The sequence below is a fragment of the Lampetra fluviatilis genome, chromosome 12 (genome assembly GCF_964198595.1).
Source record: "Lampetra fluviatilis chromosome 12, kcLamFluv1.1, whole genome shotgun sequence".
NCBI lineage: Eukaryota > Metazoa > Chordata > Hyperoartia > Petromyzontiformes > Petromyzontidae > Lampetra > Lampetra fluviatilis.
In genome coordinates, this window is record NC_136286.1 from 13998512 (window position 1) to 14023762 (window position 25251).

The 25251-nt window shown below is 47.7% G+C and overlaps 1 protein-coding gene across 4 annotated transcripts in view; it reads left to right on the forward strand.

Annotated features, from left to right (window-relative positions):
* LOC144935209 (dedicator of cytokinesis protein 1-like) overlaps positions 1–25251 on the forward strand; it is a 313091-nt gene that overhangs the window by 108067 nt on the left and 179773 nt on the right. For all 4 annotated transcript variants that reach the window (XM_078861718.1, XM_078861720.1, XM_078861717.1 and 1 more), the window contains exon 27: positions 23290–23385. In XM_078861718.1, the coding sequence (XP_078717844.1) occupies positions 23290–23385 (96 nt within the window). The remainder of the gene's footprint in view (positions 1–23289; positions 23386–25251) is intronic.

Sequence of the window (25251 nt, forward strand, 5' to 3'; positions counted from 1 at the left end):
ATGAGCGATTCTGCACTCTCAATCGGGCAGTTTGACTTATTGCAGAACTCTGACTCTGGTCTGTAAACATAGCCTAGTATCCCGAAATATAATATGTACGCCTTGCGGTAAATATTCCTGCGTAGCTACATGCATGGGTAAAGGATTGGTAAATAGTAATGATTTATTGCTCTATTAAACATAGCAATGCAAGCGGGAATGCCGTTGGACTGGACGTATGCCATTGGATTCTGGAAAAGCGCCAGTGCGACACAATTAGCGAGAGTAAGTCACCTAATTGAGTCGTCCGTGTAAACTTTTATTTGAATACAGCCGGTGACAGGTAGTTAATCAAATGCGTGCATACAGCCTACGATTCCACTTGCACTCCGACGCGCTCTCGCGCGCTCGCGACTGCTGTTGAAGCTCACCGTAAATTGAACGTCGCTTGTTTCCGATGCTTCACAATCGCACCATTAACCGGCTAAGGTAATGAACAAATAGGTGAAGTTCAGGAGCTCTTCCGACTTTTTTTTATGGTGTGCGCTCAGGGCCGTGAGCTCGAGAAGATGGAGTAAGATGTTAGGATTTGTGGCGGACAAATGCCCCCCTCCCACCCGACTCAGAAGCATATTAAAGCGCATTTAGAACTTCGCAGGTTTGCGGGATTATACCAATGGTACTTTCAGACAAACTCATCCACCCAGAGGGTTTTGTGAAATCGATGGAAGTGCCTGAGGCACAGAGACCATCAGTTAGTTCGATTTTAGGATTCAAGTGAGGAGGCCGAAGACTGAGGGAAACAATCCTTCTCCAGATTCGGTGCAAATTTCTTGGTGCAGTTTGTACAGTTATATGGAGGAAATGCTTTCAGTATTAAAAAAAAAGAGTGTTGCTTTTAAATTGGACATTAGTGAAATTAGAAAGTCTCATTACACTTAAATCTCCTTTTGGCCTTTAAGCAGCAGATGAGTCATTCAGTCATTGTCCACGTGGGCTGGGGAAACTACCGCAACCGTTTCATGGGGAACATTCACATCTATTTATACAAATTAGCCGCTTGTAAATTCCATGTTTCTGCTCAGTGGGTTAACATTAGGCTCCTCGTAAAGAATAACAATCCTAAGCAAAAACAAGTTTGATATCAGGTGATGTTAATCTCTATTGGCATCCTTGAATAAGTGATGTAAATTATACATTCATGGGCTGAGGCCATTAAAGTTATTTATATTCATCATTTGATTGATTCAGGAAATCCCCGTGCAGTCTCGAGTTTTGTTGTTTTCCACACGAGTCTTGCTGCTCGTGGCGTGGGGCTGCTCGTAAGGAGACTGACAATGTGCTCGGGACGGAAAAAATATCTTCCTAGAAAGTCCGCGGTGTCATCCGTGGCGTGCGCCGCACCGCTGGGACCGTTTTGGTCTCCCCGCCGGAATAACATCGGGACACTGGCGTTGCTCGCGGCCGACGCGCTCCCCCCTTGGGGCGAGCTACGAGCGGCGAGGAATTAAAACTCAAAACGAGGGACCACCCTGCTCCCGCCCCCCCCCCCACACTCGTCGTGTCCTGCGTCATCAGCTCAGGATTGAGACATCGAATGGAGAGGAATACGCGTTGGTAATGCAGCGCGTTACCTTGTACGGGTCGCGCGGAGAGAGCGAGACGGGTCGCCACAAGATTTGGCCCGTGACAAAAGACGCGGGCCCCACCGCCACGCGTGGGGGCCGGGGAGGGGGCTCGAGCCACACTGGCGATCGAAAGCGCTCCGCTCAGAAGGAGGAGGCGCAGGTGCCGAGCAAGTCGGCAGTGCGAGCCGTCCACCGGCACTCCGGCCTCCGCCCGACCGATGGCTCCGTGAGAACAAGCGGCAAAGCCAACTCGGAATGGCCCGTTCGTTCAGAGTATTCGGCGTGCGCGAAGAAACCCGTAGTTGCCATGCAGACAAAGCAAGTGTTCAGTTTGTTATTCTTCCCCCACACCTCCGATTTAGCATCAGAGGTGGGGGTCTGTAAACGTCACCTCACAGCAGATATTACGCTGTAGTGTGATCCGTGCACAACTGTCGAGGTAGCTAATGGGAACGAACCTTGGATTGTTCACTAAGTAGCGGTTGGCCCTGGGAAGCGAAAGGCACGTACTTGTGACCTCGCTCAAGTTTTCGATGAAAACAACACAACAGAAACATTCCCTCCCCCGTGCCGTGCACTTTCGCAAAGCCGTCGGAGATTTTGGTCTTGCCAGCCCTGTATCCATGACATTTACTCTAAAGTTTTGTCATAGACACTCTCAGTTGCCTTCAATTGTTCATATTGCTTATTTACTTAATTCACTGTTTTCCCTGGCTTCTTGTACGTATATATATATGTTTTGCAATCAAAACGTTATATTCAGTCCCTTGTTTTCTCATTACAACAATAAATCTAACTTGCCTTGCTCTAATTATTCCTATGAATGTTCTTGTTGTGTGCCTTGCTGCTTTCCGTAATACATTCATGAAATGTTTAAAATCTTCCTTAAAGAAACACACACATTTTTCTGGCTTCCAGATTGCTTTGCAGGGTCTTTGTAAATGTCCAGCTTTCACATCCATACACAGGAATAGACCGTCTGTAACACTGCAAGTATTCTGACTCTTGTTCTTAATAGTTTATTATTTTTTAATCTAGAACCCATTTTTGCCAGTGCTGATGTTTTTCTCTCTGACGCACCTTCCATCTATTCACAATGAAACATTCATGAAGCTTTCATATTTTTACACAATGTAGCGCTTGCATCGCATCTGCTTACGTTAAACGTTAGAAAAGCAAAAGTCTCCATGACAATTTATGCCCACGTACAGGTATAGCTCGAGTACAAGCAAGCGTAACTTGTTACAGAGACACAGCTTCTGCGGCCGTATGGAACGCTCTTCCTTCCGATATTAGGAAGCCACTGGAGCTAGGCACTTTTAAATCGAGCTTGAAAACTCATTTCTTTAGAACTGCTTTTTGTGATTCGTCTGTTGTCCTTCCACCCGCACCTCCAATTAGCACGGCTGGCCACAGACGACACACACACACGCATACACCAGAAGAGGCATTAGGGCCCAAGATCATCTTGTGTTTTCCCCAATTTGTCGCCACCGTATGTGCGTCTGCTCGTGGGGAGGTAACAGGTGGCTGTCGCTTGTGGGTAACGGATTGGACAGAAAGAGAGAATTCTGCTGGCAAACGTGTCGGGACAACCAGCCCGTTGCAGATGTCCTATTACGTTTAAATTGCAAGTGAAGTTTAGAGTTTGCAGACCGTAGCTTGCCGCAAAGGAGCAGGGAGACGAATGTTTCGGGAGGCGTTTAGGCGGATTGTAAAGAGTGTCTCTGTAAATAAGTATTTTTGATAATATTTTTGTTTCCACGTCTTTAAATGAAAAGACAATAAGCAATGTGTGCTGCAATGTTCACACCCGGAATTTATTACACAGTGATCATTATTATTACTTTTGTACGTGTAGCCAGGAGAACCTCAGCGAGCCTCAAGATGATTTTCAAAGAGGGTCTTGCCAAGTTTTCACACGAGTGATGTTGCCACTCGCTGTGTGTTATCCCAATTGAGTAATGTGCAGTTATTTCTTTCAGCATTGCATTATTTGGCCAATACCAGTGTTACATTGTTTTTTAGTTTTGCCAGGAACCCGGAGAACCCATGCAGAACAGGGAGAGAACGTACAAACTCCACACTCCGAGCCGGAAATGGAACCCAGGCCCTTCTTGTTGTGAGGCACACGTGCTACTACTGTGCTATCCTGCCGCCCAAATGAGTAAGTCTAACTGTTGAGATTTGAGCAACATAATACTTAAGCTGTGAACTGTTCTTACAAGTAAGAACACTTCCATTAACCTCGCCAAAATCAAGTCAAAGTGTCTTCATTAAAACAAGTGTCGGACAGTCCTCATATCAATTTCTGGAGCGGAACCAATGTTAGAAATTCCACAATTCCCATGGCAGGGGTGAGTGTCTTCTTGGAATATCCACTTATGATGATTGACATTCGGATGAGGTGCTTTAGTGACTTCCAGCAGGAATTATTATAAGCTGGCTGCAGTGTGAATTTAATGGTCAGCTCCAATGCATTTTGGCATTAATATTCAAAAGCGCTCAAAATGAAATGAGTCAAACGTCCCCAGGTTGCCCACCTCATAATTGAAAGGTTGCGAGTTCGATACCTGATCAGGGTTTACCTTTTGTCATCATCACGAGTGCAACTTTGTGGGATGTCAACCAGTGTTTTTGCTCGAGAATAGATACGTGGAATATACTTCACTGGTGTAGGATCACAATGGCAGATGAGCTCTTCCCTATGCTTGTTGGGCAGAGACACTTTGAATGATTACTGCACTGTCATAAGTAACATACTTGGAAAATAGGGCTCACATCAAACTGAAACCCAACCATAACCGTATTATGAAAGGTAGCATCTTAGCCGGCATTATGCCCTTTAGTATTACGCAATCTCTACAAACTCTCTTCAAGTTTGATTTGCATTTATTTGTTCCAGTTCATTTATTGCATCTGGGCAAAATTGGAAAAAGGGCAAAAACAAATAACCCAGTAAGTGTTTGCATTTTGGGCTCGTGCAGCAATGCACAGCGCAGCAATCAACACGCCCCGTAATGAAACTATAAAAATGAGTTTGCTCTCCCACGAGTGTGATCTGCGTGTAATAGCGCGGGTTACTTTGCGCGTGTGGGTGCGTGCTCCCCAAAATAATCGTTCTGTCCTTGCAGTCTGGTGGTGCTCTTAAGCACCAAATGTAAAGAAGCAAACGGAGGTGAATGTTGAGCCTGGTTAAGTGCCCAGGCTGGGTTAATGATAGGGACGGGTTTAAGGTTCGCGTTAAGAGCGTGGTTGACTGGTGACCAGTACTCATGCCCTGCAGTGTATAAGCATGTCCGTGCCGTTGCACACAAGAGATGCCCCTCACCCTAATTGTTTTGTGCACCAAAACAACATTGTGGGATGGAGGGGTGGTGGGGAAGGTCTCCGACTAAATGCCATGTCTCCTTCCGCCACCGCCGTCATTCAGGTTGACCGCCCGCCGCAGACAAACGATGGATGTGTCACTGCTGCCATTCCATCTCCCCGCTGTAGGCGATCAATCCACATTAAAGCAGCGGCCGGTGGCTGGCAGCCTCTGGCCATCAATCCTGAAGCAAGCCTCGTGGCTGGGTCTGCTCGCGTGGAATTGACGCCTCTAGTTCCCACCCCTTTCCCTGCGTCGTGGAGTAAACGCGAAATTGGCAGCAGGTGCTGCGTCACGACAGATTTGGCCATGGATATCGACGCTGGAACTTACTGGCCCTCGACTAGAGCCGCCTTTGAGTAGGACAGGTTTCTTGAGCAACCATTGGGAGTGGCACCCTGGGGGCGACGGCCAATGGGAAGACAAAACGCCAAGACGGTGGGCAGTGATGACCTTGTAAGAGAGCAGACCTCGAAGGGCAAGTGTGAGGACTGTGCTCGGGCGTTTGGGATCTTGCACGAAGAAAGAGACCGACGGTGCGGTGGCGTTCACTGGCAAGCGGTTGGAACGCACGGCTCGCAACTGCAAGGGTGCAGCTTGACTACCGAGCCACGAATTGATACGGTGACGGTCGCGTCGTGGAGTCGGCAAGTGGTCGTCCTTTGGAGTGGTCTTTTTGATCGAGTCGCTTCCTTTTCGGCAGACGCACCCCGGGCGAGTTTGCAGGAGTGTTGGGTGCAGAGGCGCGGGGTGGTGACCTTCGTGCAAGGAGGGGGCTGGGGGCGAGTGAGCGGTTGCGTAATGAGGGGCTCGCAGATGAGATGCGCAACACAAGGAGATTGTTGTGATTCATATTCGGCTTCGGAGAACCACAGAAGCAAAGTTGTGTGTACACACTTTATTACGGTGATACGTTCCCATTGCCCTCCACAAGACATATCAGCCTTTAACAACTAGCAATAAAATTCTCTTCGGAGCATATGTGGTCATTAGACTTTAATATTTATTGGTTCAGACAACATTTTCATTGCTCGCCAACAAATGCTAATCATATGCTTTGTGTCAGGTTGTCCTGCCTCGCAATTGTTCTTTCCTGTTCATTTGTTTTAAGAAATGACAGCTACCGGATGGTATTCATTTGTTTTTCCCATTACTCAGAGTCAAATTTGAATCGTCTCCCTGGCCACACGAGCTGTGGATCGACTCTCCTCGTATCCCACTGGTGGCTCTGAACCAGCAGGGGAAGGGTCCTCGGTCATGTGGCAGGAACTAGTCATTCATGGAGCCAAGCACTGCTGATTTCCAGAAGTGGCACTTCCATTTTTTTGTATCTCCCAAAGTTTATGGGACTCGGTATACCCCCCCCCCCCCCCCCCCGTTTCCCATCAGGATTTGAACTGAACCTTCCAGATGTGAGCTAGGCACTCTGACCACAGCCAATATCGTGCCAGCACACTGAAAGGATTCACGTGCATACAAGGGTACGTGTTTAACACTGTCACGTAATGGTGGGAAATTGCCACCGACAAATCGGCACGCACTGAAGGGTTTTTAGCTGAAGTGGAGCTGCCCATGTTTGTTTTTGTTTGCCTGCCCACCCGTCCCTTCGCCTTCATCGCCTTGCCGCCTGTCAGCTTGTCTACGGCCATCAGTCATCCCCCCGCCTATCCTCTCATTCATAATTCAGTTCTGTTGTTCGCAAGAGGCAGTGGCCAACCCGGCCAATCCGGCCATAGCGTGGTCCTGGTGGAGACAGCCGTGAACAAAGTAGAGGAAAGCTCTCTTAAGCCGTTGTTCGGCTTGGGATCGATGAGTCAAGTCCCAAGTTTATGCACGCTCCGAATAGCACGGTTGGCGACGTATGGTGCGGAATAGGTTCAGCAAACGTACATGCTCACATGGGGAATGGGGCGCGCAGCGCTGCTCGCCACTGGTGAACCAGTGGGAGAAATTTCACATTCCTATGGTAGGGGTTTGAATGGCCTTACGTAACCAACCAGGATTTTAACTTGCCACCTTCCTGTCGTGAGTCAAGCACCGCCATCAGCACGGTTGGCTATGCAGTGTGCAGAAGAAGTTCAACATGCATCTAGCACAATGGCAGGCATCCGCATGCAGTCCATAACCACAGATCGCCGTTCATCTCAGTTTTCGGCCAGCATCCGATTGCGCGCTTGTCTTTTTTTATAATAAAAGGCGAGCGCTGATTGAAAACATAAAAAAGGAGGCGGCGAGCGTAGAGAGTTTGACATTTTATAACGAGAAAATTCACGGCTCTTGAAAGGGAAAAATCATTGGATCCGCATTAACTTTCCATTAACCTTCACTCGGCGAAAACGTATTAATGCATCTGTGCTCGTGCCTTCATTTCATTGCCTCTACGAGATCCCGTGGCGATTTAAAGTTTTTTTTCCCCTTTTCCTTTCTCCTGCCAATTTGCCATTACAGGCATTTCAATGCACTTCAAGGTGCAATCTTTGGCGACTTGAAGCAGACGCATGCATCACGGTGATTTTATACCCGTCCTCCCTCGCTGCGATTTGAGAGCGCCTATTTGTGCCCCTAATCCTGCCGTGGCATCGATTGTCATAGCTCGTTACGCACCGCTCCGCGGTTTGTGGGATAACGAGCCACCGACGACGGCGCTGGAGGTGGGGTGGCGGGGGCTCTTTCGACGCCTGTTTGTAGTTTATCCCGTGGCGTGTTTACCACTGTCGGTGCGTTCATGTGCACGTAAATAAATACGAAGGCCTCTACAGATCCATCTTCACCACCCCTCCCAGCTCCCCCACACAAGGCTCTCCCACGATTTGATGAATCGTCCAATTTTTTTTACGATTCGGAGTCGCGATCCAGTTGAATAATTGATTATTTTTATCTCGTCTCATTTGATCCGTGACACTTTCGGTCCTTTGGTCTAAGTTAAAGTGTACATATTCGCATGAATCGTAAAATAATAAATTCTTGAATCTCTTGTGAGCATAGCAATCGGGTTTAATCGATGTAACTTTACGTGCCCAGTTATCCCTCCATAATATGGGACCGTCATGGATGGCCTGGCATCGATGACGGTACATATGACGTGTCTTCCCCCGTGGCCCGGACATCACGTGCAAGGGGGGGGGTATCACGTTTTGTCGTTTATTTTTATGTTTTACGTTTTTATTTTCAGTTATTTGTTTTCCTTTCCTATACTTTGCACTCCAATTGTATTGTTTGTTTTTTTAATCTTCTGAACCCGTGCCCCGCACAGGACATCCATGAAAAAGATCTCTGTAGCTCATCGGATTTCTCCAGGAATAAATACATAATTTGATTCTTATTCTGTGAAAAGGTTAGAAATTCCGGGAATTATAATTTGCTGGGGCTTGCGTTTCAGCACCCGATAATTATTGTTTATCGCTCAAAAGGCCTAGCCACAGAGGGAGTCCAGAGCAGGAAATGTCTGAATGTCTTACAGAATGTTCTCCCAGCTTGTACGCATAATTGGAACATGCAGCTCTTTAATGATCGTGCCCATTGTCTGGGTCACATGTTCCAGGACGGATGAAAAGTCTTAGTCTACAACTCCACAGTGAGTACGTTAACTCGTTTTCCTCCCACCGTGTTGCATTCATTCTTTGACTCATTACCCCGTGAGCCTAAAAATTGCCTTCTGGCGCGGCGGGAGGCATCGCATTATAGTCCTGAGCTCCACTGCCACCTGCCTCACTCTGATCGCAATCATCTGGTAGTTGACTGCTGGTGTGTTGAAGTATATAATTCAGAGTATCTCATTGGGTGGCCTTGAGACAGGAATGTAAAGTCTACATTCCTGTTATGGTGAGGGTGTTAAAAGTCTTAAAAACAAGCAAAGTGTATCCTGCAGAAATTAGCAATCGGGGGCACACACCTTCATGAGTGACCCCAATCCAGTGGTGCAAATTCCACATTTTCATGGCATGTAGTCAATTTATCGAAAGGACCGCTACCTGTTGCTTTTTTATAACAAAGCGGTTACTTGTTTTATAATTTGTCACCGGGATACTTTTAGGGTTTGGTGGAAATGTGTCGTAAATCGGATGGTGTGCAATGGCATGGCCGCGTGCCCTACGAATCGCAGCCCTCGATGGGATGGACCTATGAGCTGTCGTGAGAACCGCCGGGCGTTTTCTTTAAAGCGTGACGGAGCCAGCAATCCATTTGGTGGCAGCGTCTCTCTCTCCCTATTTTAAGATTGCATATGACCCGATGTTACCTATCGGACAAGGCATCTGATAAGCGCAAGTGGGTGACTTAATGTACGGCCGGTCTTTGCGAGTGCAACGCTCGCATTGAAACATTGGCAATCTGCGGAGTTTAGCTCGGGTCAGAGAGGCGCGATAAATAAATAAGCGTCAAGCTGACACGCAATATTTTAGAATGGAGGCCCGCCTATTAAGGCTGAGATTTGCATCTTTGTGGTTGGCGGCTATGAATTTGCGCACGTGGTCGGATGGGATGTTATTACAAACCGCAATGTGTCGGTGCTCTTTCTTTGACGGAATAGAGGAAACTTGCCTTGTTTATCTACTTGTGGTTTTGATCAGCACTAACGTCCGTTTTTTTGTTGCTTTTTATATTTTGCAATGCAAGTGCTTGAGTGCAGTGTAGTCTGATTGGCATCATTGAAGTGGACTTTCTGCATTTTAAGGCTTTATTAAATCACCGCTTGTCAAATTAAAATGGCATGCAATTTGGAAATATTGGCACTGATTAAACCATCTAATTCGGTAATGCAGATACATTTTTTTGATGTAATTTAATTAGATTTTCGGTTTTGAAATTGCCTCAAAGCCATAAAGTAATTCTATTTACTACACTTGTTTTGTACTAATGGCAAGGCTGGTTTACATTGTGGAGAGAGACCACCTGTATATCCACCAACCCTTCTTTGCGTGTGGACATCCTTTAACAGTTGTTTTCTACGTGTGAGTATTGTTGTATATACATATATATGATGTGCCTTCACGCACGGTTAGGTTTTTGTTTGTTCTGGGAAGACATGCGGGGCACTGCCTAAATTTCCACAACTGGTTTGGCACCACCACGGCAGATGTTGGAGCATTTAAACAGCCTGACCATGCATCTAGGAAATCCTGACTGCATCTCAAAGGCTCCATATTAGAAAGCTCCTCCACGGTACCCTTGGCCAATCCCTCGTGTATTAGGCATGCTCGCTGAAGGAAGCCACAATATATACGAGTTGATACCCTCTGGTTCTTTCGGTGAAGTCACATAGAAAATAATAATAAAAGAACACGACTTTCGGTCGCAACACAAGCGTCCGTCATCAGGTGAGAAAGATTGATTTGCTGTTGTGGCTTTATAGAGGCACGGGAGGGGGGGGGTTGCAGAGTCGTGGCTGCAGGAGTTCGCGTGAACTGCAGTCACGAAAGCTTCAAATCAAGATATACGAGTTGATAATGTTCAATTAAAAACAGCCTATACATATAGGTCAACATCCTCATTGCTTCTACATACACCTCTGTGGTCATCTTTATTTAATTAACAATTAATATATACATCCACAATGGTAAATATTTTTTTTCGTGGCTGAAGAGAGCAATGAGGATACTTTTATATCTACTTGCACACATATAGAGGGAGCAGTGGTTAGCGCACTGCGCTATGAACCCGGAGACTGGAGTTCGATTGCTGGTCATGGCTAACATTGGGGGCAAGTCACGTGTGAATGTGCCCTGGGCTCTTCCCTTTCACCAGCCAGCACTGCCCAGCGCAGTGAAGCTTGGTCAAACGGTCTCCCATCACCAACACAGCGTGTGGGAGACCTTTATCAAGGAGTGGATTGAGACAAAGGCCTGTAAACGATGATAATCGTTTATTATCATCTGTCCACGGCAACAGTAGGTTACAACGTGTCGTAGTCGCTGGTGCTGCCCAGACAATTAGGCTCAAGTTCACATGTCCTGAGCTACTCTCGCTTGCCCAGTGTGACTGTGCCTACTGGCTTCTTGAGCACAGTAACTTCGTGGCATTAAAAATCCTTCCACGTGCATGATTTGTCTCTGCGCAAATGCACTTCTATTTTGGAGTTAAGGATTTGACACTAAATGAGTGCCCGCGTCAGCTGTGTCCGGAGGAGATATGAAGATATTTTAATGACTGCTATTTATCCATGCAATTTGCCGTTTAATCTGCCGGGCTTACCACGATGGCAAGTGCTTCCATTTGCCTGTGCTGTGGAAGCTTCAAATGAGATCCTGCCAGTGCTGGTCCACGGACTCGCCAGGCAGCCTGGCATGGAGCCAGGCAGCCTGGCTTCGTTTACATGCAGGGTATGCCCTCTGTAGACCTGAGCATGTCAGCCACGCTTGTCATCAGACTGCAGGGTTTCGTGAAAGAAATCAAAGATCAAATTCCCCGTGCGCTTAGCCGAGTGTGGGATGTTATGCATCTTCATCAGTGGTCCCAGTGATTCAATGACACCTTATTTGTTGAACTTTGAATGATGTTGGGCTAGTCGGCCTCCGTGAAGGATTTGAACTTACAAACTTCGAGCACTCTGACCACAGTGCCAGACATAGCTAGAAGTGCACAAAACATACTTTTGCGTTCACGTCCATGTAACCTAGCTTTTGGTCATGATTTTATTCGTTTTGAGGAGTGTAACAGCAGTGCAGGCCTGAAATCCACTCTCTAGCCATTGGTGATGGAGAGCATTGTGCCAGAGTACTCTACTGGGGCAGCTTATGATGAACCTCTTGGTTGTAAATCGACTCAGCCCATCATCCTTCTGAATTTGATCAATAAACTACCAGGTTCTGGGATGTCTACACTTCCTATACTTGAATGTATATTTTAACCACCCTTTCTGAAAGGTGGTGAGCGTTGAATTTCCCGATAACAGTGTGATTGAATCATTTGACTCGGCACATGCTGCTGGCTCGTTGGTGAGCACACTGAAATCCCGGCTACTCAGCCCTCGGAAGTAATTTAGAAATTCACTGTGTTATTGGCACAGTCCGTTGACAAGACATATAGACTCAGGCGCTGCATCGTGCACTCCTATATTGGGCCTTCAAGTTGTTTGGACTGCACAGCGTGCTGCCCCCCACTGAGTTGGTTCATCCTCACAGTCCGCCGTTAATTCGACCCCAATGTCAGCACGGCATCGCAAGGCGCTCGTCTCCACGGCGATGCTCATCTCCCGTTCGCCTCCCAATGCCGCCACACTGTAAACGTATATCCCTGTTCCAGGTGAAGAGGTATCCATTGCCAATGTCATTCATACCACCTTTAACTCACCATTGCTAAATTGTGTTTTGCTGGATTCCAATTGACATTTGGCCTCCAAGGTTTGTGCTGACAGTCTTCTACTATCAGACCTTCGGTGTTCATTTCTCTTGGCTCCCACCCTCTGGGTGCAACTCCGCTGTCCCGCTCTCTCACCTGTCCTCGGTTTCTGCCTACTCGCCTACCCCCTACCCTCTGCCTCACTATCTATACAAGTCGTTCTTCGCCTGTTCTGCTGAGAAGTTCCAAGTTGTTAAAATTCATTCTAGATTTGAAGCTTTCGTGACTGCAAGGAATCATATTCTTAGGTTTTTTCGGTAAAGTCACGTAGGTAAAACATCAAAATTAATGAAAATAAAATAAAAACAAAAATCACGACGTTTCGGAGGCAACACAAGTCTCCGTCATCAGGTGGGACCGTCACAGCCAGATTAGCTGCATCAAGTGAGGCAATGATTCAAGATGTAATCCCTTAAAAGCGAGTTGAGGGGGGAGGAGAGGGAGGGGGGAGCTCATCAGAATATGGTAGCCAATGAATGGAACGTATCGGGAGGGAGGGGGGGGCGGGGCCAAAAGGGTGGGCGACGGCGTGGAAGCGATTGTGCGCAAGCGACAAACTACTGCACACGCCAACACAATGGACAGAGAGGGGGAGGGGAGGTCTGATACACATGATAGACAAAAGAACGAAAATGCCCATGTTTATACCAATGCTGGCTGAACAATGAAGAGAGTACTGCCAAAAAATAACTGGGGATGTTAAAATTCCCAGCATCTTGTGCACGTGGCTTGTTCCTCCTCGTTGCTTTGTTGAGGTCCAGCTGTCTGACCCATACAGTAACAGACATGACTCCTGCACACTAAACTTTACCTCTTCTCTTCCAAAGTGAGATATGTCGTCTGTAAAAATTCTTCTTCTGCTCACACTGTGTCTCTTGACCCCTTACACTCCGTTCCCCACCCATGTACAGGAAGTCCTCCACTGCCTGCACATTGTCGCTTCCCATTGACTCTGAAGGGCTAAGATCCCCTCCCCATGTCGTTTCGCAGTGGATGGCGGCACTCTGTGTGCGTTGAGTGCTGGCTGGGTGGTGGCATCACGACAGCTCTATCTGAGGTGTCCCCGCTAGTGAGCAGTTTTCTCTCGGGTGCATGCAAAAAGAAACCCCCTCCCTCCCAAACTTTAATAAAAACAACTGCAAATATGTTTAATTAGAGTCCAATGACCTGACTGTTCTTTTGTTATTGTTGTTGTGTAGCGGCTGCTATGGCTTGTTTATTAAAAAAAATAATTTCCGGAGTGTCTACGCAGGCTTGTCGGGCCCCGTGATTAATTGTGGCCGCCCGTGATTGATTGTCGAGTTGTGAGTGCGTGTACAAGAGGCCGCGTAATTAGCACCGTGCTCCCCCGCGGTCTGCACCGCACGCCCTTTTGCCTGGCACCGCGCACGCTGTGCTGCGTGCAATTTTTGTTTGTTTCATTCTTCGCGAGACCACGAGCCAAGAGTTCCGAGCACCGAGTGCAAGGCACCCGTTGCGCGCCGTTGTTATCGCACGCTTGCTTTGCCGTACACGGGAAATTACCTTAATGCCGGTTCAGTGACGTTTATTAACTTTTTTTTTAATAACGGTAATCCGCATGCGCTAACGTACGTCTCAATTATGCAAACGTGGTGTTGGGGAACAACAAATCCGCGTCTCTCCCTGCAAGCGGACGTTGTGCGGTGCTCGTCTCCACCGGTGGTGGCCCTGAGCAAGCGGTGGAAATGTCACGACCGTTCTTCTCGGTGTGCGCCGGGGGTGTACGAAGAAAGTCCGCGTGTCCCGTTTCACCGAGCGTGGTGGGGGTTGGTTGTTGATCTTTGCTGGCCGTGCTGAGAGAGCGCGAGAAATTCCACATCGGTTTTACGGGACACTCTCTGCTCGGGGCATCAAAATCTTGCCTTCTCACCTGGAACAGTGCGTGCGGTTGTTCACTTTTTCGACTCCCAGAGGGCCATGGTGGGCTACGTACAATTTGATCTCACAACCCTTCGATCGCGAACTGAGCGCAATAACCACAGAGTACCACAGGGCTGGATTTAGATAGAATCCCTAGGGTTATCACTGATAATTACATCAAAGGTTAAAATAAAAAATTATAGTGGCTCCCGGTTTAATTGAGCATTGGGTATTGCTCACCCCCACTGATGGTCCCGAACCAGGAGGGTGAATTTCAGATTTCTATTGCAATGTCCAATCTCTCAGATGTGCTGCTTCGTATGATGCCTTTGACATTTCGCTTTGCTTTCTCGGAGCTTATTCGGCAACCGTGTAGGTTTCTGAAGAAGCTCCCAGCAGCACGTGGCACGAAACGTCGGACATCATGCCGAACAGCGCGTGGCACAACCTTTAAAACACGACGGGGGAGCGGTACAGCACAACTGCGAAATTCTACGGCGGTAACACCCCACCCTCTTCCTAGGACAACCACTGCAGACTTCCCCGACTTGACAAACATTTCTCAAACCAGCTGACTGCGATGGGCAAGCTCCCGGCATTACACCGCTCGGCATGGACACGGGGGAACCGGAACCGTGTTTATGGGGCTGGCCAGACGGCTACAGTAGCAGCAGCACAGGCCCCCTGGGTCCACACAGCCCAGCGCGTGCGTCCCACGGAGAGTCAGCGGATAGTTACACGGCATCTGACTGCAATTAAGAGCCAGGTGTCTTCAAGGACAATGGCCAGACCCAGTGCAATAACTGGCAACGAAATAGTTGTGGCGATTTTTTTTATATATAATTTGGTGGTAAACTTTTAGTTTATTGAGTGTTGCGGACCCCGTCACGAGCCATTAAATGCCTTGTAAAAATGGTAATGAATCTCAGTGGGGCCCACATGGTTAACTAAAGGGCGCTGAATTGACGTGCGCAAAAAAATTCTCACTGAAGGCTTACGGACGCAAAGATATTGAATGCTTAAAAACACACAGTACGTTGACCTTAGGAGTCGTAGGCTGTCTTAATTCATTGCGTGAAGTCAGTTGTCCTAGATATCCCTTGTGACCTTGGCTATGAGCAGATACCCAACCTGTCTTCGCCTGTATTTGGTTACCTAAAGCAAATATCCACGGATTGATTCTGCGCTCACGGTGTCTCGTCCCCGTGTGCCCCTGCAGATGTTTACGTTGTGGTAACGCGAACGCCGTCTGATGACGAGCTAACGCGTCCCCACGCTCGCACCGCTGCTGGGCACTGCCCCGTCTCCGTGGGCAGCCCCGAGACAGCGAGCGGTGACAGTGCCACAGTTCGATTCTTGCTTAATTTTTCGACACCGCGCAACCGTGTAAAAGTAAATTGAGTGTAATATGCCTTCAACAAACTTTGAATAAATGTCAGCGCTGGATGACACACGCAAGTGAGTTCCTAAGCATGCAATGAATTATTTAAAAAAGCAAAGTACCAGGTCCCTAAATGAATCGCATTAAAACCCAGCATATTTTATTTTAACCGTAAGGCAGCAATAATTTACCATGGAGTGACGCGTGGATGTCAAGGCCCAATTAGCGGGCGCTGGCCCGAATACGGAGCCTAAATTGCCAGGTGGTAGATTAATTTGAAAAAATTATCGATGCACATTTGTTAATGGGCATAATGGAGCGTTTTGTGCAAAGCTACACATTGCACAGTGCCATGAGCTGGCAGTTCCGACTGCAAGAGGGTTCACTTAGCAAGGCATATTGGGCAGAGATAATAAATCGTGGGGGTTTTGCTGTCGCACAACCGATAACCTGACGGGTTGGCGTTCGGTCTGCCCCAGCGCTCTGCGCCTGGCCCCCGGGTGCATCGCAGTCCCCTTACGAACGGATCGATCGGAGCACGCATTTTATCTCGCTGTAGTTCATACGATGACATTTCTTGTCATTAAGGATCTTCAAGCCTTTTGTGGGTAACGATATGGGCAAAATGCAGTCGTGTGCGGGGCATTAATTCATGGAGCAATTTTTAGTTCCAGGCAGTTGTGGCTTGTGCGTTGCGCTGCCAGTATATGATGGCTTACTTAAAAGAATAAGCACACGCAGTACAAATCATGTTTCAATCGTGCAATCAGCATCATGCCACGAGATGAAGAGATTCATACTTTTACATTCCTCACTCTCAGTGTCACAAGTGACGTTACGGAATTACTCACGGAGTTAATTCAATTGGCCTCTTATTCACGCTGGGTGTTGTAGCCCCACGTGACTTTTAAAATAGCTATCTCGTGAACACATTTCCCCGGCCCGCCTCCCATATGAGTGCATTAAAGAACAATTCTTCATTTCAGAGGTTACTTTTTTGTGTCCATTTGGCAGTGACCGGTGCCGAGACCATCCATGGTGTTCTTGAGAACCCGGTTTCAATGCAGGGTGGCTGAAGCCCAGATTAAAACCCAGGATCTCTCAGTGTGGCTGGCTCCGTGGGCCGTACATGCGCATTATAAAACCGTGGGCCACCCGCCCGCTCTCGTAATTGAGACGTCACTACCTCTTTGCTATCCTCATTGTCGTGGGCATGTTGACAGAACTCAACACTCTCCTCAAAACTTCACTGGCGTAAAAGGAAAAAATATATAATCAAAATTGGTGGCGTTTCGGGCAATGGACCTTATTTGTAGTCCATAAACAGAGGCGAAAGCCGCACATTATTACGTAGCGCCGTGAGCTGGCAGACGTAACTACACGAGGGTCGCCCAACATCTCTGTGTACGGGCTATGAAAGCAGGACCATTACCCGATGTCGCCGATTTTATTTTTTGTTTTCTTATAAGGCACGCAGTGCTGTTGCCGAGTGTGTTGCGTTTCTTGTTTAAGAGTGCTTGTGCACCACTGCCAGTGTAGCGTCGCCAAATGAACATATGCAGCGTGCAGAATGCGTCCTTGGTTCACCGTCGCCTTGAGTCGAATCATCGGCGCCATGCAGACCCAGCTTAGGAGCAGGCTCGCCGAATGTCTACCACGACTCCAATTTCCGCTCAGCGATTTCGGCTCCGTGCAGGTCGCGTTGCTCCGTTCGCACCCTCATGGTGTCCCGTCACTGCACCCTGAGGTGTTTTTTCGAGACCAAGGTCAATGAGAACCCGAGGAAGCAATAAGCAACTTTTAAAAAAAATAAAATGTTGAAATGAATTTTGTAGTAGCCCCTTGGTAATCCAGCTGTGTCAGTCTTAGCAGTGCAGGGCCACTGAGCGCTTGTGACTGTGACTGTCGTGATTTACAACAGCTGCTTCCCGCAGGCCTGAAAAGTCTCGGCACGCATCAGATTGCTCTTATATATAGTTTTCTGCTGCGGTTGCTGCTGCTGCTGCTTGACGGTAGCTGAAGTCCCTCGCTTGATTTCTTTTCCCGCCCACGAATAGTGACGACGTAAAAGAAGACAAGGTCTTCGAGTTCGCGAAGTGCTGGGACGTTGCTTGTCTCCATCGCTTTGGTTTACACGGCGCACGTCCCTGTACGGTGAGGAGCCGTCTTGTTGCGGTGCTCCGGACACCAAAGGGATGCTCGTCTTCCTCGACGGCAGCGGAACGATGTGCCCGCCCGACCCCCCCTACTATGCCCCTTGTGGTGGCACCCGTTCAGCCGCGCCTGCTTCTAAAGCGGCCTTTTGCATGGCTCATGACGCTTTCGATTCCGGCAATGGTGAATCGGGGACGAATACTCTATTCGAGCGGCTGTTTGTATCCGAACCTCGCACGGGGAACCCCCCTAGGTGGACTCGGCCTGCAGAGAGCATGGCCGATGTCCGCAAAGAGGAGAAAAATGCGGCGGAGCATGGCGTTGACCGCACGGCCCCATCCCATGTGACGTACCACACCTAATCGGTGAGCCGACTGTTGGTGCAGCAATGGTCTGTGCGGTTTAAACAGTTTGGTCGATGGCATTTATGGGTGTCTTTATTATTCTGGGTTGTCATGCGCATGTGAGTGTGCTTCAATCCGCTTCTTTAAAGGTCTGAAAGCTTATTAGGAGTGGGGAGCTTTTTTCAGAAATGCAGAGCCACGGGTTGCTTGGATTCTATCACGAATGCACCGAGAGATCAATACGATCAAATAACATCAGCACCGCCGCAGCCAGCGTCGCGTCGCGTTTTCGGAACCCTAATCGATGGAGCTGGCAGTTGTCAGCGGAGGCACGGAGAGGGAGCAAGCCGCTTTATTGGCATTAAATGAGAAAAGTTCAACCACCGTGTTTGTTACACAAGGAAAAGTTTCCTTTGCGGAAAGAACGATGCATTAGCATAAAACTTTTTTTTGAATACACAGTTGTAATTAAGTATTTGAAGTTTTACTTGTTTGCAAGGTCATATATATATGTGTGTGTAGAAGAATGGAAGTTAGTCTTAAGTTTGTTAGTTGGAAGCAAACTCCCTGCTCTCTTCTGTCTCCCTCGATTTGACTTTGAGTTACACACTTTTTCGCCTTCAATCAGAGGTAACCACGTTGTATAAACGGGTAAGACACCCTTGACGTCGTTGCCGCCGCGCATAAAGCATTGTATAGGAATGAACGACCGTGGCTGTCGTCTTATGTTGTGGCGTCACGGTTCGCACGCTCCACGCGGTTTCTCGACTGGCGCGCATCTGGCACGGATGCAGTCCATGGCCACGCCCTGCTGTAGCATAGCCCCGCCCCCTTTGCTGGTTAGCTCCACCCACGTCTCTAACAACCAATCGTAAGTTTTAATTCTGGATTTGAAGCTTTCGTGACTGCAAGGATTCATGCTCTTAGGTTTTTTCGGTAAAGTCACGTAGGTAAAAAAGTCCGCGAACGTGCACGCGATTAAACGAGTCGCAGCAGATTGCAGAGCGCATCGTGGTTCCAGTGGCGTCTGTCTCTTCTGTAAGCCACCGCGTAGCGCAACTGCTCACGACCGCTTATATACAAGCGTGCGAGTATAAAAAATTTTCTTGCCAAAGGCAAACGAGATCTGAACAAAATCGACCTCACCGCCAAATCAAGTCCCGATGCCCCCTTCTGGAATCACGCTGCCACCATCCTAGAGTCTGACCCAGGTCCAGAAGGATGCTGGCGAAGAGTGGAACGTTGGGGATGTCCAAAACAAACACTTCGTTTGACAAAAGTCGCACCTTCTGGCATTGACATTGCTCGAAGACACCGGCGTAACGATCAACCGGATTGAAACATCAACACGCTGCCGTGCGCACACCTTCATAAATGGAAAATTAAAGATATAATCCACTGTGACCATACACCCCAAACAATGGACTATATAATATAGTAAACTACTGTAGCCTGCGCTCCTTGTGCAGGAGGAATAGCAACACTACACCAACTATCTCCTCAAGCCCACTCTGGGATAATAGCAACACTACACAAACTATCCAAACTATCTCCTGAAGCCCACTGGGCTAGCAGACCACGACATTGGCATTTAGCTCCTGAACATATTGCCACGCGCAAGAACAAAAAGCACAAATCCCTCATCATAACAGTACACCATTAAAACAGTGGCACACTTTGCCACCTAAAGGCACGGTGCGAGAAATCATCAAATAAATGCATCAAGGATCTGGCTGCTGGAAGCCCCCCCCCCCTGCTTGGAATGTTGATGTTTGTCCGGTTTTGTACGGTCGTTGTGTACGCAGTTGTAGCGCTACGCTGCAACGGTTGAGTGCGTGTCCCTGTTGAGATATTTTCTCTGGCTGACCCACCGCAAAACCGCTCTCCGTCTATTTGATGACCGATGCAGCATTTATTTTGACACGTGATCCAAAACATTCGCTTCTCCATCTCCCTGACAGCTGCCGTACAGGAGAGTAATGCCGTTTGTTCTTATTGCCCGTTTTTGTTTTTATTGTACAAGGTTTGTACGTGTCTCCCACCCGGCCCTAAACAGTGAACGATCTACATCGAGCCCAGTTCTTTCCAAAATAACATATTCCGCACTGCGTGTTCTCGCGTGTCTGAGGGGCTGCTGATGGTCCTGATTGAATCAGCTCTTGCTGAACCAACCCATTTTGTTCCGATGCCGTCGGTTAAATGACAACCAAATGGACGGATGTTGTTTTTTTACAATTTACTAGGCTTTTATTTATGTAGGAAAGATTCAATTGAGTCTTGGGACTTCTTGGTTCTTTGTTTCCAAGGAGAGGGTCCTGCTGTGGATGTCTCGACAATTTCTCATGAATAATTTTGTCATGGAGGAAGAAATGAGAGTTGTCTGGAAATGGATACCACCCAATTTAGTTTTCTCAACGGTGGTCAACTTATGGAGAGACTGGCACGCGCGATGAAAATGTGGAATTTCTACCACATTCTCAGGTCCGCTGAATGGACTTTACAATCGAGGCATCGTCCGGCGTGCCACAGCACACATTGTCACGTGTTAGTGAGAGACACCACGGGGTGTTTAATAGCACACCACAGCATAGGCTTGGCACAATACCCAAGTGAAGTTTAGATTTGAACCTCCCAACCCTTGCAAGCTGTCCCTTCAGTGCCAGGTGTGCTCACCAGCAGGCAGTGTCTTCTGTGCTGAGTCCTCACTAGTGCGATTCTCAAGCGCACATTTCCATCTTCCCTGCCTCTATTGCTGTGAACTGGGACCCCCTCATCCTGAGAAAACTCAAAGCACAAGTAGTCATCAGCGTGTGAAGGCGGTTATAAAACGGACAAATATCCAGCTGTTGGCCAACGCGATTTCGTTAACAGCGACGCCATGAAAGGTCGTGTGTAATAATGGGCTTATTTCTTGGTCATCCAATCTACGATCATAATTTCAACGAGTCTTCTGTAGTTATTACAGAATTCACATTGGGGTAATTTTATTCTGTCTACCGGTGCTATTCATAGTGGGGTTGATTGCCTTTTGCGTAGTGGCGTTGTGAATGGAGTGGTAATCGGAGTGATGGAAGTTGGTCCGTTTCAAAACTTATTGATCCTTTTGTAAACTGAAAGTGTAGCTTTATGCACATTGAACATGCTGAATTTGCGTAGATTTAAGATAAGTAAACACAAGTCATCACTTAATTCTGAACGTGACCTGCGCCTCACCTTGGTCAGCTCAGCCTTTCAAAGGGTGGATGGATAATTTGAAGATGGCCAATACTAAATTTGAATTCCACTTAATTTAGCAGAGACTTTCTTCCCCACACGAAGGCCAATAGGTCATCATTCCAGTGCCATTGATGTGACCACATCTTGCGATTACTTCTTCCTTCCTTCCAGGGCCAACAACTGCCACACAGTTGACACCTCACCACGAAGGTTGCCTCTTAGTGTCCTCGCCCGAGGTGTCTCCCCTCGATATCTGGCTTTTGAATGTGCATTTCACGAACTCGATCTGACCTGTACCCCTCCATTATCCCATTCGGACGTTGGCTATCTTTTCTCAAGTGATACAGGCATTTCCAGCTCGCATAGCAACTATATTTCACTCAATAAGTCTTTGCTCTTCCAGATGAGATGAGATACCCGGCAGACATCGAGTGCCTTCTTCAAGATGCGAGGACAAGGAGATGAGCCGCATAACAAAACAACAAAGAGTTTAACGCGACACAAAACGCTTGAAGATATATCCGAAATTACATCCTGTGCAAAGTAGCTTGGTAACCACACAAAAACTAAGCAAGGGCCTGGAACAGCAACACAATTAAAATAAAAGCTAAAGTCCCTTGGACCAAGAAGGTCTATTCGTGTCTGTTTTCCAACACAGTGTTTCCAAGCAGGTGCACTTTGACCTTACAACTTTTCTGAATCAGTGTTGTAGCCTGTGAAGAAATGACACCTGGTATGTCCATTATTATAAGAGCCAAACATAACAGGTCTTGCATGCTTATATTTACACGTAATTTAATAGGTAATAAACTGTAAAATCTGTGAGCTGTAGCAATTCGTAATTGATGAAAATATATTCATAGTAGCTGCTGTCAATTTCTATAGCGCTCGCATTCAATGGCATCAGTGAGCGGCGTCTTATTTCATGGCTTAATAAACCAAGCCGAGGCCAAAAATGTGTTTTAATGAAAACCTCGCCATCGTCGTACGCTGCCTTCAAACGCTTGGTGAAACGTTCATTGAATAATGCGTCTAGGCTGAGTTTACGGTGCTTCTGGGGGCATCGTACAGCGTCGATACAGATGTTGACATCAAAATTGTGTTTCTGAGATATTTGCAATCGGCCTCTGCCACTTACCAGTCCTTGGACTGGTATCATCCGTCATTGCCAGAGGTAACACTTGTCAAAGACATCGTTTTCTATACTGTATATGTGTGTGTGTGTGGAGCTGTGGCGCAGTGGTTAGCGTGCTGCGCTACCTACCCGGCGATCCGAGTTCGATTCCCTTTCATGGCCATACACCAGTGATGATTATCTGAAACGGGCGTGGTCCTGCCCTAGGTCGACTCGGCCTCAAATGAGTACCTGGTGCGGTGTGTAAACATTGCTACACGGCAGACAAAAGTGGCCGGACGTGGTGCTCGCCACTCACTACCTCGTGTGCTGTGTCGGCCTTTATAGTTGCTGCTCGCTAACAGAACTTGCCACAACAAGTCTGTTAATGCTATGCGGGGAATCTTTGTCTTTACGGAGCAGTCATATTGGTTTGATTCCTGGCCATGTCCATCAGTGGCACATGGTGTTAAATACTAGTCGTGGTGTATCCGCTACTTTCGCTCAGCCTTAAATTGAGCCAAAGGTGTCTCGGAGTGTTGTCAACTCATGTTTCAGATGGCGTTTGAACTAAGCAACAGGTTACGATTGTATTGTTAATGTAAGCCATTCCCTGGCATCTGGGGTGGGAGCTGAGTGGAGTCCACCCATTCCATCAGAAGACTCGAGTAACCAGCGATACGCTTGATGGTTGGCACCTCACCACATTCTCACTTTGACGAGTCATTGATCTTCCATTCCTGGAAGAGTTGTTTGCAGCACAAGCTCCCCACGTGTGCCGTGTTGTCACGAAGAGGCGCTCGTGAAATGTCCGCAAGCCCCCGCGGTCTACGAGGCTGAGTGTGTCGTCTCTGTCTCCGTACGTTGGTGCGTGCGTGCGTGCGCAGGGCCCTACAGAGATGCACATCCAGCTCATCATGGAGTCGCTGCTGAGGACCGTGAATAGAACTGTCATCGCCATGGACCACAACTCCCTTCTCATGGTGAGTTCCGGGCGCCTCCTCCTCTTCCTCTTCTCTGTGGCTATCAACTTATTTTAATCTCTGCCAAGTGAATCCTCGTTCAGTGCAAACATCTCACGTGCTCGTACCTTGCGGTTGCTTGTTCGGCGAGAGCACAAGCAGCAGAATGCTCACGGCGCTGGAAGTACATTTGTTCCTGTGAGATGAACGTACGTAGCACGTATGTGTATGCGTGTGTGCCGATCACCAAGGTTCGTGAGTCCATTTCGTCTTGGTCTATCATGTGACCACCTGCCAGCGAGTCTGCGCCACACTCCCATGTGGCCTCAAAGTGCACCTAGCCAGAAGCAAGCACCGTGGTGACGTAGCCACCACTTAGTGGCACATGCAGGCTGCCGTTGTTGTTGTGTCTTTATGCATGCGGGGCATTGGACATTAACATTGCACATCATTCAGTTAAATATTGAGGTTCATCGAATTTGGTCAGCCTTAAACTAATGTGACATCTTGGACGTATTGTACACAGTGTAATGGGAATGTGTAGTGAGTTTTTTCATCAACAGATTTCAATAATGTACGTTTGAACTTACATGACTGTGTTTGTATGCATACTTGCATATGTAAAATAACTGTGTATAGTGCAAGCGTGTACTTTTAAATGTGCTGCATGTATGGTGATTTACACCAGACAAAGGCACCGTAGAACCTTTACAGGCTTTTGGGGCATAACCTTATTTTATTTCTGTTTTGTATTTAATTATTTTAAATAATCCACAACTCTTCGATTTTAAAAAGACGCTTTGGCAGAGGTAAAGCTGCCGTAGAGAGTTTCCTTCCAGACAGAGTTTATAAAAGTACGGTACGTTAAAAAATATATATTAACACCGGCGGTAAAATATTGAAACGAGCATAAGCACGGTCACTCGGGGTGCACCGGCCCAGGTGCACGCCTACCCAGGCTTCCAGGCGGGGCACCAAGACAGCTTTGACAGCAGCTTGTATCCCCTTCGTTGAGCAGCTGACGGAGGGCGCTCATTATGAATGCCCCCCTGCCAACCCCCCCCTCCCTCCCCCGTGTACGTGCGTGCGTACGTGTGCGCGCGTGTGTTTGTGTCTGCTCGCTGGTGGGCGGGAGGCAGACACGTGCCAGGTTTTCCCTGGCGTGATAACAGACAAATTATTTCAGCTGATGCAGCAAAGCCCGTCAGCTGAGGCGATATTGAAACATAAGTGACCTTGTCTTTCTGCGGCACCCATTCATTTCCGTTTTGTGACACCGCAGGAGGTTTTCTTTGCGCTCATTGCTCACGAACAAACGCCGACAAATGTCTGCCGTGCACAGAAGTTGGCTCACATTATTGCTTTGCTTGGCCCAAATATTTTAAGTGACCACCCAGCTATGAACAGCTTTTAGCGATTCATGTTCATGGTATTTCTAATCGTATTTTACACTTCCACCTCTAAGTGGAATTCCCGTCACTTGTTCTAGTCCTACCAGTGGCTCTTGTTTGAGGGGGGGAGGGTGTACTCTGTGATCAACCCACACTCCTCACGATTGTTCAGTGACAGAATTCATTGAAGAGGAAGCACTTGGACACTGGTTGCCCTATTCAGAGACTGATCCCCCCACTAAAAGGACGTGGACTTTCAACAACCGTCTCCAGGCAACGGATGGAGATGAGCGTCGCCTCGTGCTCACTTGAGAAGGAGGGATATGCTCTTAGATTTTATGTTCCTTAGCAATGCGTAAATGGGAGGTGCTGCAGTGTGCATGCTCAAATTCCTCCTGGATAATTGCAATGAGCACCACGATGTGGCGAGTCAGCGGTGGTTTGGTTATATAGGAACAAAATGGTCCCTGCCGAAGAAATTTGGCATTTCTAACAC